At 43.9% G+C, this 16,130-nt stretch overlaps 2 protein-coding genes across 2 annotated transcripts; one reads left to right on the forward strand and one right to left on the reverse strand.

Annotated features, from left to right (window-relative positions):
• Positions 1-490: 490 nt before the first annotated feature.
• LOC120956090 (uncharacterized protein K02A2.6-like) lies at positions 491-1,933 on the forward strand. Its single transcript, XM_040377469.2, has one exon. The coding sequence runs from the start codon at positions 491-493 to the stop codon at positions 1,931-1,933; it is 1,443 nt and encodes a 480-aa protein (XP_040233403.2).
• An 11,238-nt stretch (positions 1,934-13,171) lies between these two features.
• Positions 13,172-15,338, reverse strand: LOC125908316 (uncharacterized protein K02A2.6-like). Its single transcript, XM_049611008.1, has 4 exons — positions 15,063-15,338; positions 14,339-14,558; positions 13,298-14,245; positions 13,172-13,251 (listed from the first exon to the last, which is right to left on the reverse strand). Exons 1-4 carry the CDS (start codon positions 15,336-15,338, stop codon positions 13,172-13,174), a joined length of 1,524 nt encoding a protein of 507 aa, XP_049466965.1.
• Positions 15,339-16,130: the final 792 nt, after the last annotated feature.

Raw genomic sequence — 16,130 nt, forward strand, 5'->3', positions numbered from 1 at the left:
ACGGTAACCAGTTCCTCTGGACGAAGCAGTGCGAGGAGGCCTTCAATAAATTTAAACGTATTTTAACATCTGACCTGCTTTTAACTCACTATGACCCTAGAGCTGAAATCATCGTAGCCGCAGACGCCTCCTCCTTCGGACTGGGTGCAACAATAAGTCACACATTTAAAGACGGGTCAACAAAAGTGGTTCAACACGCGTCCCGTGCATTAACAAAAGCCGAAGCAGCATATAGCCAAATAGACCGCGAGGGATTGGCTATCATTTTTGCGGTGACGCGTTTTATGCTGTACGGTAGACATTTCCGGCTTCAAACCGATCATCGACCCCTGCTACGAATCTTTGGCTCCAAAAAGGGAATCCCTGTCTACACGGCGAATCGGCTCCAAAGATTCGCACTAACATTGCAGCTGTACCAACGGACAAATTCGGCAACGCAGACGTACTATCCCAGCTTATTGACAAGCATGCTAAGCCGGACCCAGAATATATGATCGCCAGCATCGAGCTTGAGGAAGCTGTAAGTTCTGTAGCCATAAAATCACTAAACACTTTTCCGATTCGTTTTAGAGAAGTTGAAAAGGCTACATGCAACGATGTTTTACTTCGTAACGTATATCGGTACGTCACGGACGGTTGGCCAAGGAACGTCACATTCGGCAAGGATCTGGCACGCTTTTACAGCCGGAAGGACGCCTTAACAAGCGTTGGGAACTGCATTTTGTTCGGGGAGAGGGTAGTCATCCCCGCGGCTTTGCAGACGAGGTGCCTGAAGCAGCTCCATCAGGGACATCCAGGCATACAGCGGATGAAGGCGATAGCGCGCAGTTTCGTCTACTGGCCATCATTGGACGACGACATCACTGGCTGCGTCGCTACTTGCGATGCTTGCCAGGCCGCAGCAAAGTCTCCACGTATGTCTGCACCAGCGCCCTGGCCAAAACCATCAGCTCCCTGGCAGCGAGTGCACATCGACTACGCCGGACCAATCGATGGTGCATACTTCTTGGTCGCAGTTGACGCCTTCACGAAGTGGCCCGAAATCGTGAAAACAGCAAGTATAACCTCACATTCCACAATTCTTCTTTTGAGAGGAATATTTGCCAGTTTCGGACCACCAGTCACACTGGTCAGCGACAACGGGACTCAGTTTACCAGTGAAGTTTTCAAGGAGTTCTGCGACGCTAACGGCATTGAACATATCACGACTGCACCGTTCCATCCCCAATCGAACGGCCAAGCCGAGCGGTTCGTGGATACCTTCAAGCGGGCCTTGAAGAAAATTCGAATCGAGAAGGCATCGCTTGAGGAGGCTTTGGATCTGTTCCTGCAAACGTACCGTTCCACCCCGAATCCAATGTTGGACCAACGCACGCCTGCCGAAGTCATGTTCAACCGGGCGACGCGGACGGTTCATCATCTGCTGCGGCCCTCACCATCACGAGAGTCTTCAGCGAATAGCGGTTTCCCCAAATGGCGTCCTGGAGATTTGGTTTACGCCAAAATATTTCGCGGCAATTCATGGAGTTGGATTGCAGGGGAGATCATCCGCAGCATCGGTACCGTAATGTACGAAGTCATCACAACGGAGCAACGGAGGCTTCGGCGCCACGTGAATCAGCTCCGTCGTCGTACTACAGTCTCTAGGAAACAAGGAGAGCGGGATGAAGATAATCTGCCGCTACAGATCCTGTTAGAGGAGTGGGGTTTGCCCACGGAACAAAGCTCCACTCCCTTGTCCGAGCCATCAGCGCCTGTGCCCACATCGCAGCCGGATGTCTCAGCATCATCTCCGGCAGCCCCTGTGTTTCGGGAAGCAGCACATCCATCCTTGGGTGTCGAGGACGTCAACCACCAGCAGGCACGACTACCACGACGTTCTTCTAGGAGTAGAAGACTGCCTCGTAGGTTCAGCGCGTACCGGCTGAATTAAAAGGGGGAGGTGTTGGGAAAACTGAGCGCAGCACCGCTACTCAACCCTGTCGCCACGTGACAAGGGCTTGACGTACGCGTTCGGCTAAGCTCGGCGCTGCTCGGTTAAGTTCGCGAATGAAGGGCTCGGGATCGGCCTCTTCATCTTTTATCCGCCGACCCGGACGGACGTAGCGCGTGCTCGTCCCGTTTTATCTTGTACAGTGCGTGTCTTGTAAACGCGTCTATTTTATGTAATATTTAATATGTTAAAATAAATAAGTGATAAGTTGCAAACCATAAAATTCAGGATTGGTTTCCTTTTGATTTTTGGTACCATAACATCAAGCCGAGACCGTATCTGTCTGTTTAACATTAACCGCGAAGGACTTTCCCCTGTGCTTGGATGAGTTGTTTTCCTGTACACTAGCAGTATGTTTTGTAACTTTTTTGGAATTTCAGATTTATGGCATTGCACAGTTTTAATTTTATCTTTAATTGTTTGTACATATCTTTCTGCCTGACCATTTGTTGCGGGATGGTAAGGAGCTCCTGTTTTCTGGGTTATTCCGTTAGATTTTAAGAATGTTTGTAATTTTTCTGACATGAATTGTGTACCTCTATCGGTCACTAAAATTGATGGTAAGCCAAAAATGGCAAAAATTTCTCGCATTTTGTCTATAGTAGTGTCTGTATTTATATCCGGTGTTATTTTTACTTCAGGCCATTTGCTGTACGCATCTACTAGAATAAGAAAATATATACCCATAAATGGCCCACCGTAATCCGCATGTACTCTTTCAAAAACTGATTGTGGACGCTCCCATACATGAGTTGGTACTTTAGGAGGATCTTTTCTTACTTTTGCACAAGAGACACAGTTTTTTAATAATCTTTCTATGTCTTTATCCATATTTTTCCACCAACAATAAGATCTCATGCGATTTCATGCGTGATATGCCAAAGTGGCCTTCATGAAGTTCGTTTAAGACTCGATTTCGTAATTGAGGTGGAACGTAGACCCTAGCGCCTCTCATAAGACATCCCTTTTGAAGGGAAAATTGTGTCTGGTCGATTCCAAAACGATCGTTAATGGATACTGTTCTCCCTGAATTTAATCCGTCTATTAGTAATTGAACATTTATGTCTTTGCTAGTCTCTTCACTAAGTTCTTCTACTGATACGTGAAGTTTTTTTTATTTGATTTAGTTCAATTTCATTGGGTTCTTCTGTATCCTCCAGCTAAATATTTCGGATTGGCAATCGTGACATTTCGTCAGCATTTCCGTGTTCTTTTGATGGTCGATATCTAATCTCAAAATTGAATGATTCTAGAAATACAGCGTAATGTTGCATGCGAGTTGCTGATAGCGTTGGCAAACCTTTCTGTGGTGATAGAATTTGAGAAACTGGCTTGTTATCGGTTATTAAGACAAATTTTCTTCCATAAAGATATCGGTAAAACTTGTTAACTCCGAAAATAATCGCATTTGCTTCTTTATTCACCTGAGTACATTTTTGTTGGGTTGGTGATAGTGTTTGAGATGCGTATTGAATTGGATAGTCTTTGCCATCTGGATAGATGTGACTTAAAACGGCGCCAACTCCGTAGGGCGAAGCATCTACTGCTAGAGCTATTGGTAAGCTAGGATCGTAGTGTATCAAGATCCGTTCAGATTGCATTTCATTTTTGATCCATTCAAATGCCCCATTCCATTCGAAAGGAATTTCGTTTTTAAGTAAATTATTTATGGGATAAATCTTTGCGCTTAAATTTGGGATAAATCTCGCGTAATTATTCACAAGGCCTACAAAAGCTCTTACCTCATCTTTGTTCCTTGGTTTTGGCATTTGTTGAATGGCAGTAATTTTCTCCTTCATTTTGTGAATACCGTACTTGTCGTTCCTGTATCCACAGTATTCCATGCAATCTGCAAGGAAATTACATTTGCTTTCATTCACTCTCATATTATGGTCTTGAAATCGTTTTAAAACAGTGCGCAGTCTTTCCACATGGGTCTTGTCATCAGGAGCTGTTAGTTTAACATCATCTAAAAATACAGAAATGCCTGGAATTCCTTGGAGAATCTGTGTGATTTCTCTTCCCAAGCGCCACAGATTAAGCTTAAACGACTGGAAAATTGAATATCCATAGAAAAAAAATGAAAGCTCCACAGCTTCATTGGTTTGATCAATAGATGGCGTATTACAACTCATCATTATATTGCTATCCTTTTCTTGCAATGTGTTTCGACAAGTTTCATCTTGCATTACCTATATAGCCTTCTAACTTTCTAAGCAAAAATCCATATGAATGGTCGTGTGGTCAGATACGTGGGTATCAACACCAACGACCATTACTCAAATCTCACTTGCTTCAGTGCTGGTGGTTTCCGTTGGAGTTTAGTATTTAAACAATCGTATCGCCGTTCTGCTAAACGAAGTCTTTCTATATTCCGTTTAGGTAGAGTGCTTGAGTCGTTTAGAAGCCGTTTAGTGGTCGTTTAGTGGATTTGTGGCACTTGGGTCATCTTAAAGCAATTAACTTTTTTTCATCGCATTTTAAAATATTTTTTATTCTATTAGTGTACACTGGTCGGTCGCCTGGATGGGAAAAAACAGTAATAAAAATGCCGATTGGGAATATTTTAAGGGATGTAACGCTTCTCCAATGTAACGTAGACCCAACCCAAGCGAAATTTTTCGGGGATAATGAACATAAACTCAAGAAATCAAAACTTTAAATCATCAATGAAAACAATAAAAATGGAATTGAACTCATGTCGACCATGGTGCAAACATTAGACCATTACCATTTGACCTTTACTAGTTCATAAACATGAATCGTTATCTTTCAGTTTTAAACCCTTCAAATATAGCACAATGAACAAAGAGATGTGTAAAAGTTCATCGATGCGTGTGAGAAAGTAGAGCTGATGAATTGAAAGAGATGGCATGAGTTTATGTTCATCATCCCCGAAAAATTTCGCTTGGGGAGGGCTTAACCAAAGTTCATTATACAGGTGGGCTTATCCCGAGCAATTTGACAGCCGTGCTGTAGAAAAATGAAAACGAAATGACGGGAGGGAATTCGATCATTTGTTGATGTATGCGTGTGAATTCCAATGGCTGTTTTAGTTGATGTGTCGTAGCAAAGTGGGTATAGGGACTAGATGGGCTTCAAGGTGGATTTAAAAATATCAGGTGGTGGACTCTAGTGCATTTTGACAATTCGTCACTTGACGTAAGGTGTGTTTATTAAGGAGGTGAATTGTTAGCGCGTTTTCCGGGCGCCATCATTGAGTATTGTTATGTCAAATCGCATACAATTTTCTATACCCCCCTCCAGCCCTCCCCGATTTTAATACCGGAGCCCCCAGTATTGTTATGTCAAGTCGTGAAATGTCAATTTGCTCTGAAGCACTTCACCTCCTAATATCCATACACCTTGGTGTCAAGTCGAGAAATGTCATTTTGCTCTGAACAACTTTATCTTGTCATTTATAACACCTTGCTCTTGATCAATCAGCATCGTTGGGTCGTGAAATTCCACTCTTTTATTCTCCTCATTATTACATTCTTTTCAATAAAGTGAAATCAATACGCAACACATTCTTTAAAAATATATTTTGGACTTTGCGAGTTCTTATTTAACATTAAAACATGGATTATAGTGTATTATTTTGTGTTATTCCATGAATTTATTCTATAATTCATTGTGTTTTCGACATTTTTGATGATAAAAATTAAGAAAGCATTTTTTTTTAAATTTTCACATTAATTCCTCATTATCTACGAGCCGCATGGACAATTTACGTGAGATTAAAACTCTTACTCACATGATTTTAAATTTCGTGCATAAACAAATCATCAAATCTTTTGTTATGTAGAATATACAAAATCCCATCTTTATAATATGGCCACCTTGGCAGAGATCGTACCTTTAGTTTAAGTACCGTGTAAAGAATTACCGTCTCGCTCTAACAACCTTGACATAAAATGTCATATGAACTGTCAAAAAATAAAAAAGAAAAGCCAATCTACGTTGAAGATTCAGAGAGACAAAACGTGTTTTAAGGCTTATGTAATTTTACAGTTAATATATCTATTTTTTCGATAAAACCAATAGACACACAAAAATGCACATAATAACAAAGAAATCTGTTTTATTTGCTAAGCTTTGTGTGCGGAAACCAATGGTTATCGGTTCTAAAATGACGTAAAGTCCCTCAACTATGGCGACCCTCCAAAGGCCGTAATCCACCACCTGATATTTTTAATCCACCTTGATGGGCTTATAGGTTTGGCGGGAAGGCCATACCCAAGCGGAAATTTTCGGACGATAACTCATACACTCTCATAATTTGACAAGCAATATATGATTGTATGTGTGGTTCTTCCATTCGTAACATTTCGCTCTCCAAGCCAAGCGTTGAAGCAGGTTATGTGTATTTCTTTTTGTGTATTACGTTTAGCTTGCATCAGTTGTGTTCTTTCGTATCGTATAAATACCAACAATTTAAAAACTATTTAACCTCAAAATGTGTAACGCTAGACGTGCAATGAAGATAGCAAATATGCCATTGCACGCTGTTGTGGTTTTATGTCGGATGCATGGACGTAATTACAACGGCGAAGACGATTCACTTTGCATCGACATAACGTATAAAAACTTTATTCCCTAATTATATACTACTAATCCACGGGCCCGTGTTCAATCCTATCTGCCCTAGCTCAGCCGCACGAATGTCCCTACTCTCTCTCTTCGCTCCCTTATCCCCCCCCTTCTGCTTCTCTGGTCAGCGACCCGGGAACTCACGCACATCCTTTCACGCACACATCATACGACAGCCGTCGACTGCTGTCGGTGAGTGGCACACCCAGGTAGACAGAAAGGCTAGGTCTGATCGGACCACAACATCTCCCCCTTTTAATTAGAGCTGATACTCGTCGAACCTACGCGCAATTCTTCTAAGCATAGAAGAGCGGCGAGGTGAATGTACCAGCTCAATGTTACTGCTCCTGGGCTAAATTGACATTTGCTCCCTAGCTACTGGTTTAGATGGATTCGAAGGGGCAGAATTAGAATATAAAAAATCTAAATTTGTACGGGCTTGTTTTTTTTCATGTATACGTGATGGGCTCGGTACCAAAGCTGAATGTAGTGAGTATATGGTTGTAGCTGTACCAGATTGACAAGTGCTCGGGATGTCTGCCCTGTCGCTGCCGAGAGGTTTCCAGTACACAGATTTCCTCGCTAAAGCCTTCATTTGTACGGTGCCGGGGTGTCCTTGCTGCATTTGGGCCCAATCACGTAATTTAAGCTTTTGCGGCATGACCCTTCGCTCCCCGAGTAAAATGCATTTGTCCTCCGAAGGAAACGATTTCTTCTGCTGGCAAGAGTGTGCTGAGCTTGACTCAAGAGATGCATTTGGTGGCCATCCTTCTTTACTTAGCTTGCGCACCTTTGGCTCCGATGAATTGACTTGCTGTGCATCTACAAAAGTAATAGGAAACGGATTAGTGGCTTGAATGGCTAAAACCTTTAAATTATCTTCCGAACGATTGTTGCTCAATGTGGGCTGGGTTGAGATTTGACTGCAAAAACTGTCCATCGGCACTGTTGCCAGATTGAATAGATCAATCAAGTCCGCTCCAAGCAGCAAAATGTTCGCCTCTGCCACTCGGATCGTAGCCAGCTTCGTGACGCTCCTTATCGTAACATTTGCTCGAAATTCGCCGCATAGAGTAAAACTATCGCCTGTAGCTGTTCTCACTCGAACTTTTGGTTGACTCAAGGGCGGTTTCCCGATGCGATGCCACTGTTGCCGATCGATGATCGTTATGTCGGATCCTGTATCCAACTGAAGTTTGGCCGACACGCGCCCAATAGTAAGGTCAACATATTTACGCTTCCCTACAGCTCTGCATTCGTTAATGGCTACGACGCTCACTTGTGACCTTCTCCGAAAACCGCGTCGTCCCCCTCGCTGATGAGGCTTTAGACAGTACCCCTCGCGGTGTCCGATGCGATTGCAATTGCGGCATTTATGCGTTTTATATGTGCAATCGCGTGACCAATGATACGCTCCACACAACCAGCATGGATTAGATGGTTGATTTTCTGATGAAGATACTTTATGCTGTGCATTCTGATCATGCTGAATGTGACGTGTTGATGAGTTATGGCTTGTTCTTCTAATTGCTAACACTTGCTCTTCACTGCCCGACGCTATCATGTTGCTATCATTCTTTAAGCTGGCGATACGCTGACACTCAGCTGCCAATTGCTCAAGTGTTAGATCACTCCGTCGCTCAATTTCTGCTAACAGCCTTGTTCGCATGTCTGCGTCAGCCTCGTTCTTTAAACCACATGCAAATATAAGGCATTTAAATTGGTTTTCGCTCATACCTGCCAACTCGAAATTCTCGCATGCTCGGTTTACTTTACAGGCGTAAGCTATAACGTCCTCTCCCCCTGATTTTGCGATCTGCAAACATTTGTACCGCTTGCTCAATACTGATTCTGCGTGGCCAAAAAGAAGCTTAAGCTTCTGCACTGTACTATTGAACGATAAATCTCGCGGTAAACTGGGCAGAATGAAACTTATAAAACGCTGATGCTCTGCTGTTCCCAATTTACGCACAAGTAATCGGGTTTTGGCCATTTCATCGAGCCGGGAGGCATCATTTGCGAATAAGTCTTCGTAACGTGAAAACCATGCCTCGAACGTTACGCCAGACTCAGCCTCGAACCTGAACTCACTGATGCTATTCGCTAAGACATCCATAATATGTTCTGGATTATGTGTTGCGGGAGGTGGCTGCTGCTGCTGCTGCTGTTGCTGTGGTGTTGGATGAGAATGCTGGTGCAGTAGTTGAGCCATAATTTGCTGCTGCTGTTTCATTTGCTGCTGCATCAGACTTAGCATTTGCAACATGATCGTCCCTTCGGCTGATGATGCTGATGCAGCTGGGGCCAATGATGGCGGGTTGGCAGCATTTTGCGATGGCGGGTTCGCGGATTGTGCGGCTGGCTGGTAGTTAAACACGGAAGCCGTGTTGAACAGCTCCGATAAACGTCGTTGCTCCTCCGTTGGTGGGTCTCCTCCGGGGCTGCTCATCTTGCGCTTTTTCCTTGACGGCGGAATTTTTTTCACACAGATCGACGCGCGAAAGACTTTACGACGCGGATTAATGGTAACGAGCACGAAGAACGCAACGCGATGGCGGAACTTTGTGTCCGATTTTTCACACACACAAGTAATAAATTAAAAATTGAATAAATAACACTTTAAAACCTCGTCGCCACTTTTATGTCGGATGCATGGACGTAATTACAACGGCGAAGACGATTCACTTTGCATCGACATAACGTATAAAAACTTTATTCCCTAATTATATACTACTAATCCACGGGCCCGTGTTCAATCCTATCTGCCCTAGCTCAGCCGCACGAATGTCCCTACTCTCTCTCTTCGCTCCCTTATCCCCCCCCTTCTGCTTCTCTGGTCAGCGACCCGGGAACTCACGCACATCCTTTCACGCACACATCATACGACAGCCGTCGACTGCTGTCGGTGAGTGGCACACCCAGGTAGACAGAAAGGCTAGGTCTGATCGGACCACAACATGTGGTTATGTGCCGAAAAAAATCTGAATCTCGTACACTGTTTCGTTTGTCAAATCGTGCACGAAATATCAATCGAAAAAACAGCCGAAAAGTGACATTTTCACTCGTTTGGGTATGTGCCGAAAAAAGTCTGAATTTCGTACACTATTTCGTTTGTCAAATCGTGCACGAAATATCAATCGAAAACACAGCCGAAAAGTGACTTTTTCACTCGCTTGGGTATTGGACGAACGAATGACAGGAGGGGATTCGATTGTGATACGTAGTTTTTCACCCACACTACGACACATCAACCAAAATAGCCATTGGAATTCACACGCATACATCAACAAATGATCGAATCTCCTCCTGTCATTTCGTTTTAATTTTTCTACAGTACGGCTGTCAATTTGTTCGGGATAAGCCCACCTGTATAATAAACCCACTTTGTGTCGTAGTGTGTGTGAAAAACTACGTATACCAAAGACCGTAAAGATATCAGGTCAAGTTATAAGCCCGTTTTGACAGCTAGGTGGAAGAAGAATCGCCCGGATGACAATTTCAGCACGGAAAATCGGGTTGACATATGATGCAAGTCGCTTTCCGTTCCGCTTTTCAGACGAAAGCGATCTCACTATGAGCAGCGTGCTGTGAGAAAAAAGGAAGGGGAAAATCAGTGCAATCATCGTCATGGTAGTCATGGCGAAAAAAAGGTATTCTCCCCTCTTTCACTTTTTTCCATCGTTACATCCCTAGTACACTCTGACTCTTCCTTTCTATTCAGTTCATCTGTTGACTTGTTGTACTGCCGTGGTTGGATTTGATCCGCAGTACATCAAGTCAGAACAGCTCTATTAAACATGTAAACCATTGAAGGCTTCGAAATTTGGGTCGTTGAAAAGGCACTAGTAGACGCATCGAACCTTGAAGCAGAAATAGATCCACGCACAAGTGAAAATATGGACGATGATATCGAGTTGCCTTTGATGATTGCATGGTGTTCAAGAAACAACAAGGAATGATGAAGAGCAAACGATGGAGAGTGCAAGTAATGAATTTTGTTTTCGTGAATTGTGGAAACTAAATTTGATTCTTTTTGAATGGAAGCTGCTGATTTAGGATCCAAGCTAGACAAAGAAAAAGGATTTGAATAAAAGAATTGTAAACAGAATGTATAAATCCTCCAAGTGCAAATTATGACTAAAGCAATTTCAATATGACTAGCAGTGGAAAAGCAGTGTACGCTCTCTAAGCATGGATGAATTTGAAGATAACGGAGGATGTAAGAACACTGCAAAACAGCACATGTTATGTACATGTGGCCAGCCGGCTCTGTCAATCAATTTACACTACAAACCATTAAAAGCACGTGATTTTATTCAGCTTTTTAGGGTTCATTGTCACGTGTAATTTTCAAGCTTATAAGGCAGGCTTTTAGGCTTTAGGCCTTTCTATGATTTATAGGAATATTTTAGAATTGTGCATGCAGGTCAACACCACAAAATACATCACGAATCAATACTGTTGCGTATTGAATTCACTTTATTCAATAAAAAATGTAATAATGAGGAGAATAAAAGAGTGGAAGTTCACGAGCCAACGATGCTGATTGATCTAGAGCTCTTTTAGTTGATGCCAGGTCGGGGTGCATCCGGACGGCATCCAGGTTGTGTCACGTCAGGAGCGATGACAATCATCACCGCTCATACATAGGGTGTTCCATATACAACATTTCCTCCCTCTTGTATGAAGATCCTGGTTCACTCTAGGATGGCGAGTAGCGTAGAGGAGGGCGACGTTGTCTTTGGGACCTGCGGGCTACTGGCGGTGAGTCTTCGCTTGACGATGAGGTTAATTGTTGCGGGCTGCTCATAGGTGTTCCAAACACAATATCTGATGAAATGGACTCATCTGAAGACGTTGCTGTTTCGTTGGCTTCATTATTGATTGGTGGTTGCTGCGTCTCAGTGTTCGCATAGAAGTCCAGTCGACGAGGTACGTCTTCATCGGTCTCTTCGAAGCTGACGTTGCCTTGGAAGCTTCGAATCTGGTCGACATGTCGCTTAAGCATCTTTCCGTTAGATCTGATTTGATAATGAAGATCACCCAAGCAGGCTTCGATGACTCCTACAATCCATTTGTCCGTTCGTGGGTTTCCAGAAAGACAGTACACTTTCTGTCCAACTGAGAATGTACGGAAAGTCGGTTCGAATGTGGATTGTTGCTTCTGATGCATCCGTGTGTTGATATCTTGTGGTCGCACAAGATCAATGCGCGTGCGAATGTTTCGACCTAAGAACAACTTTGCTGGCGGACTTCCTGTTTCGGTGTGAGGAGCCTTTCGGTATTGTAGCAGAAACGTGTTAAGATTCTTTTGCAAAGTGTCTTTTGTTGTACCCATAGCTGTCAACGCCTTTTTTACGGTTTGAACATACCGTTCTGCTTGGCCGTTTGTAGCCGGATGGTAGGGGGCTGTCAGCTTATGGTACTTAACGCCTGTGTTTTTGAGGTAAGACGTGAAATCGGCTGATGCAAATTGTGGACCGTTGTCGGAGACTACCGTTACTGGTGCTCCATAAGCTGCGAATAGTTCATCCAGTAAACTGATCGTTGCGTTTGTTGTAGTTGATGTGGTTACCTTTACCTCGAACCATTTGCTGTATGCATCCACAACTACTAATAGCATAGCGCCTGCCACGGGACCTGCATAGTCGATATGTATGCGTTCCCAAGGTGCGTTAGGGTATTCCCAATGGTGTTTGTTGAATTTTGGTGGACTTGTGGCTTGTCGTGCACATTCTGTGCAAGATTTAGCTGTTTGCTCGATTTCGGAATCAATTCCTGGCCAATAGACATATGATCGTGCCAACCCTTTCATTTTGACGATTCCAATGTGAGCTGCATGTAAATCGTTCATTATGGCTTTGCGCAGGGAAGCCGGAATTACGACGCGATGCTCGAACATCAGGCAGTTCGCTGTTAGGGTATATTTTGCCTCGGGTGCTTTATAACCCATTCTCGCGAGGTCTCTACCGTGTTCAAGATCTTGGATTATTTTGCCTAGTTGGATGTCTTTGCGCGTTTCACGTGCAATGTGTTCTGCTCTAATTGGGAGTTGCTGAATCTGTTTGAGAATAAAATGATCGAATTCATCATCCATATTTCCTCCCTCGTGTGAAAATTGTCTATTGCTCTGGTTTTCTGTTGGCGCATTTGGGATTCTGGAGCAGTAATCGGCGTTTGTATTCTGGTTTGTGGGCCTGTAGACAATATCGAAATTGAAATGTGCCAGATAGTCGGCGTAGTTGGCCATTCGACTAATGCACAAAGTAGGCAAAGACTTTTCTGGGTGCAGTATTTGAGTAAGGGGCTTATGATCAGTGATTAGAGTGAATTTTCGCGCATAGAGGTAATGGAAAAACTTTTTCACTGCCCACACTATCGCAAGAGCCTCCTTATCAATCATAGGGTATCGTTGTTCAGTTTGCGACATTGTACAACTAGCATACGCGATCGGTCGTTCTGATCCATTGCTCAATCGATGTGAGAGAACAGCGCCGAGACCGGTTTTGCTAGCGTCTGTTGCGAGAATCAGTGGTAACGATGGATCATACTGCATCAGCACTTGTGGTGAAATTAGCGCAAGTTTTATGTCTTGGTAGGCCTTCTCTGCTGCTTGTGTCCACTCAAAAGGATCGGTAAGCAGTACATCTCGAAGAGGACGTGCCCTACAAGAGAGATTGGGTATGAATGAGGAATAATAAGTTGCCTTACCAAGAAATAATTGTAGTTCCTCTGGTGTAGTTGGTGTTGGAGCGTCGCGTATGGCTTTTATGTGTTTGTCTGATTTGTGCAGGCCGTGACTATCGATGCGATGACCCAAGCATTCGAGGGATGATGTCGCAAAGATGCATTTGGAACGATTTAGTCGAAGACCGTTTCGTCGCATTTGTTCCAATGTCTCGTTCAGCGCTGCTAGCATCTCTTCGAAGTCTTTCGCAAATACAATGACGTCATCGAAAAAACTGACAACATTGGTCAAACCTTGAAGGATCGTCTCCATACGTCGCTGCCAAATAGCTGGTATGTTTGCAGCACCATACACCGCTCTCTTGGGACGGATCAGTCCATGTGTCGATGTGTTTAGCGTCAAAATATGCCGGAAGTCTTCGTCGATTGGAAGGTGCGTGTAAGCATCCGTTACGTCGAGGTGGCAAAACAGGGCAGCTCCTTTCATTTTGTTGAAGATGTCTTCGATTTTTGGTATTGGGTGTTCGTCGATAATCATTTTGGGATTTACAGTCGGTTTGTAGTTCCCGGTTATCCGAATACCTCCGTTCTTTTTAATGACGATATGGGTCGGTGAAGCCCATTCTGAAACTTCAACTTTTTCGTAGAATCCGGAAGCAAGTTTCTTGTCGATCTCTGATGCGTAGCGTTCTCGAAGAGCGAGTGGTACATCTCGTGCTCGAGCGAAAACCGGAGTGGTATCGGGTTTTAAGTGTACCTTCGCTGGTGGCCCTACAAGCATACCTGGAACGTCGCTAAAGATATTGTTAAAGTCTTCGAGCAGTTTCGACAGTTGAGCTGCTTGTTCCCGAGTTGGTTCGATGCTTGAGAGTACGTTTACTGGTACAGTTGAAGTAAACAGTTCACGAAAATTGATCTCATTTGTGAACTGTGCTATCCAATCGCGTCCGAAAAGCGAGTCATACTTCCCTTCTACAACATATAAGAAAAGATTGTTAGATGTGGTTCCAAGTGAAACTTGGACGAACAGGCGACCAATGCAGTTGATACGATGTCCTGTGTAACTTGAAAATTGGCGGTCTGACGGTTGCAGCGAATATTTCGGCAGTATTTTACGTAATGTGGTTTCGCTGATTATGCCGCATGGTGCTCCGGTGTCCAATTCCATCGTCAGGGGAAAACCGTTGATCTTCACGTTAAGCATTTTCTTGTTCACGGACGGCATATTGTTGATACAATGTAGCGATTGTACCACGTCGATATCGGAGTTCTGCTGCGACTGAACCTGTGCAGTTGGTAAAAGTTTCCGTTCAGATCTACATACCTTTGCAATATGGCCCTTTCGATTGCATTTGTTGCATTTAGCGGTGCGAAAACGGCATTGGCTTCGCAAGTGTTGTCCTCCACACCCATTACAGGAATTTGTACGTTGTGTGCCGCTCTCGTAGAATGTGTTCGGTGGTCGATCGGATGATTCACTGCTCGTCTGCCGGTTACGGTTAGCAGGTGCTATACGGCGTTGTTGTTGTTTTGTGCGCGGTTTTTCAAACCCAAGCCGGTGTGTTGTTTCTGATACGGGTGAAACAGTGCCTACTTGTCGAGCCGTGTTGTGTGTGGCTTCCATAGCGATGGCGATGTCGAAAGCTTCTTTGAAAGTCGTAGGGTTCTTTGCAACAATTGTATCACAAATTGCGCGTTCATCGAAACCATGAAGCATTTGTTCGATTAACATTCGGTCAAGAAAAGTTCCATATTCGCAGGAGGCAGCACCTTGTTTAAGCCGCAATACAAACTGGGCAATTGTCTCTCCTTTCTGTTGTCGAATGTTCCGGAACTTGATACTTTCCACGAACTTGTTTTTCGCTTGGTCGAAGTGCCGCTGTAGAATTTGGCGAAGTTCTTCGTATGGAATTTCTTCTGGATTCTTGGGCGTTATCAAGAACTTAAAGGCGTTGTTAAGCTCTGACCCCATGTGTACGCGTGCGTAGTCGGCGTATTTTTCCTTGGGAATGTTGTTGAGTTGGAGCGCCCATTCAAGCCGGTCGAAATAATCAGCGACAGACATCCCCTCAGTTCGTTGGTATGGCTCGTGAGAAAATGGCGGTAGTTTTTGCTGGGACGAAGCTGCGACGTCTTCTCTGGCCTGGCCAACAGCAGTGCCAATTGCGGATTGCAAGGCTCGCGCAATCATGCTTGAAAGTGTTGCCATTGTTTCATTGTCGATGGTAGCCATTTTGTCTCTCTCATTCACGCAATACGCAGTTTTGCAATTCTGTGGATCAGATTCCTAATCGCACTTTTACTGGATCGCCTTTTGTTAGGATCCCACTTCTGACACCAAAAATGTTGCGTATTGAATTCACTTTATTCAATAAAAAATGTAATAATGAGGAGAATAAAAGAGTGGAAGTTCACGAGCCAACGATGCTGATTGATCTAGAGCTCTTTTAGTTGATGCCAGGTCGGGGTGCATCCGGACGGCATCCAGGTTGTGTCACGTCAGGAGCGATGACAATCATCACCGCTCATACATAGGGTGTTCCATATACAACAAATACAATTATATTATTTTTTAAAGTAATAGATTAGATGTGTACTTCCTTCAGTTTTAATGTGTATTTAGTTGTTTAAGCGTCGAACATCTGGGTCGGCCAGGGGCCCCAAAAATGGCACCTACCATCCGCTCACAAGCATAATTGCTACTCAATCCTTCTCTAGTTGGGATATTTGATAAAATCCCCTGCTAGACGCTTCAACCAAGCCACTACTTTTGTGTGACCGCTTAGGGCCTCCATTCGTCTTAATCCGCCATTGCTAACAATCATGGCAATCCAAAACATGGCCTTTCATGAAATAT

This window comes from Anopheles coluzzii, chromosome 2, assembly GCF_943734685.1.
Source record: "Anopheles coluzzii chromosome 2, AcolN3, whole genome shotgun sequence".
Taxonomy (NCBI): Eukaryota; Metazoa; Arthropoda; class Insecta; order Diptera; family Culicidae; genus Anopheles; species Anopheles coluzzii.

What these genes read in the sequence shown, in the direction of transcription:
- LOC125908316 (XM_049611008.1), bottom strand. Translation starts at nt 15,338, where the DNA reads ATGTCTGTCGCTGATTATTTCGACCGGCTTGAATGGGCGCTCCAACTC. An exon ending in GAGAGACAATTGCCCAGTTT is followed by an intron (nt 14,559 to 15,062) that starts GTATTGCGGCTT and finishes CCAACTGCACAG; the next exon opens with GTTCAGTCGCAGCAGAACTC. An exon ending in GGAACTACAATTATTTCTTG is followed by an intron (nt 13,252 to 13,297) that starts GTAAGGCAACTT and finishes TCTCTCTTGTAG; the next exon opens with GGCACGTCCTCTTCGAGATG.
- LOC120956090 (XM_040377469.2), top strand. Translation starts at nt 491, where the DNA reads ATGATCGCCAGCATCGAGCTTGAGGAAGCTGTAAGTTCTGTAGCCATA.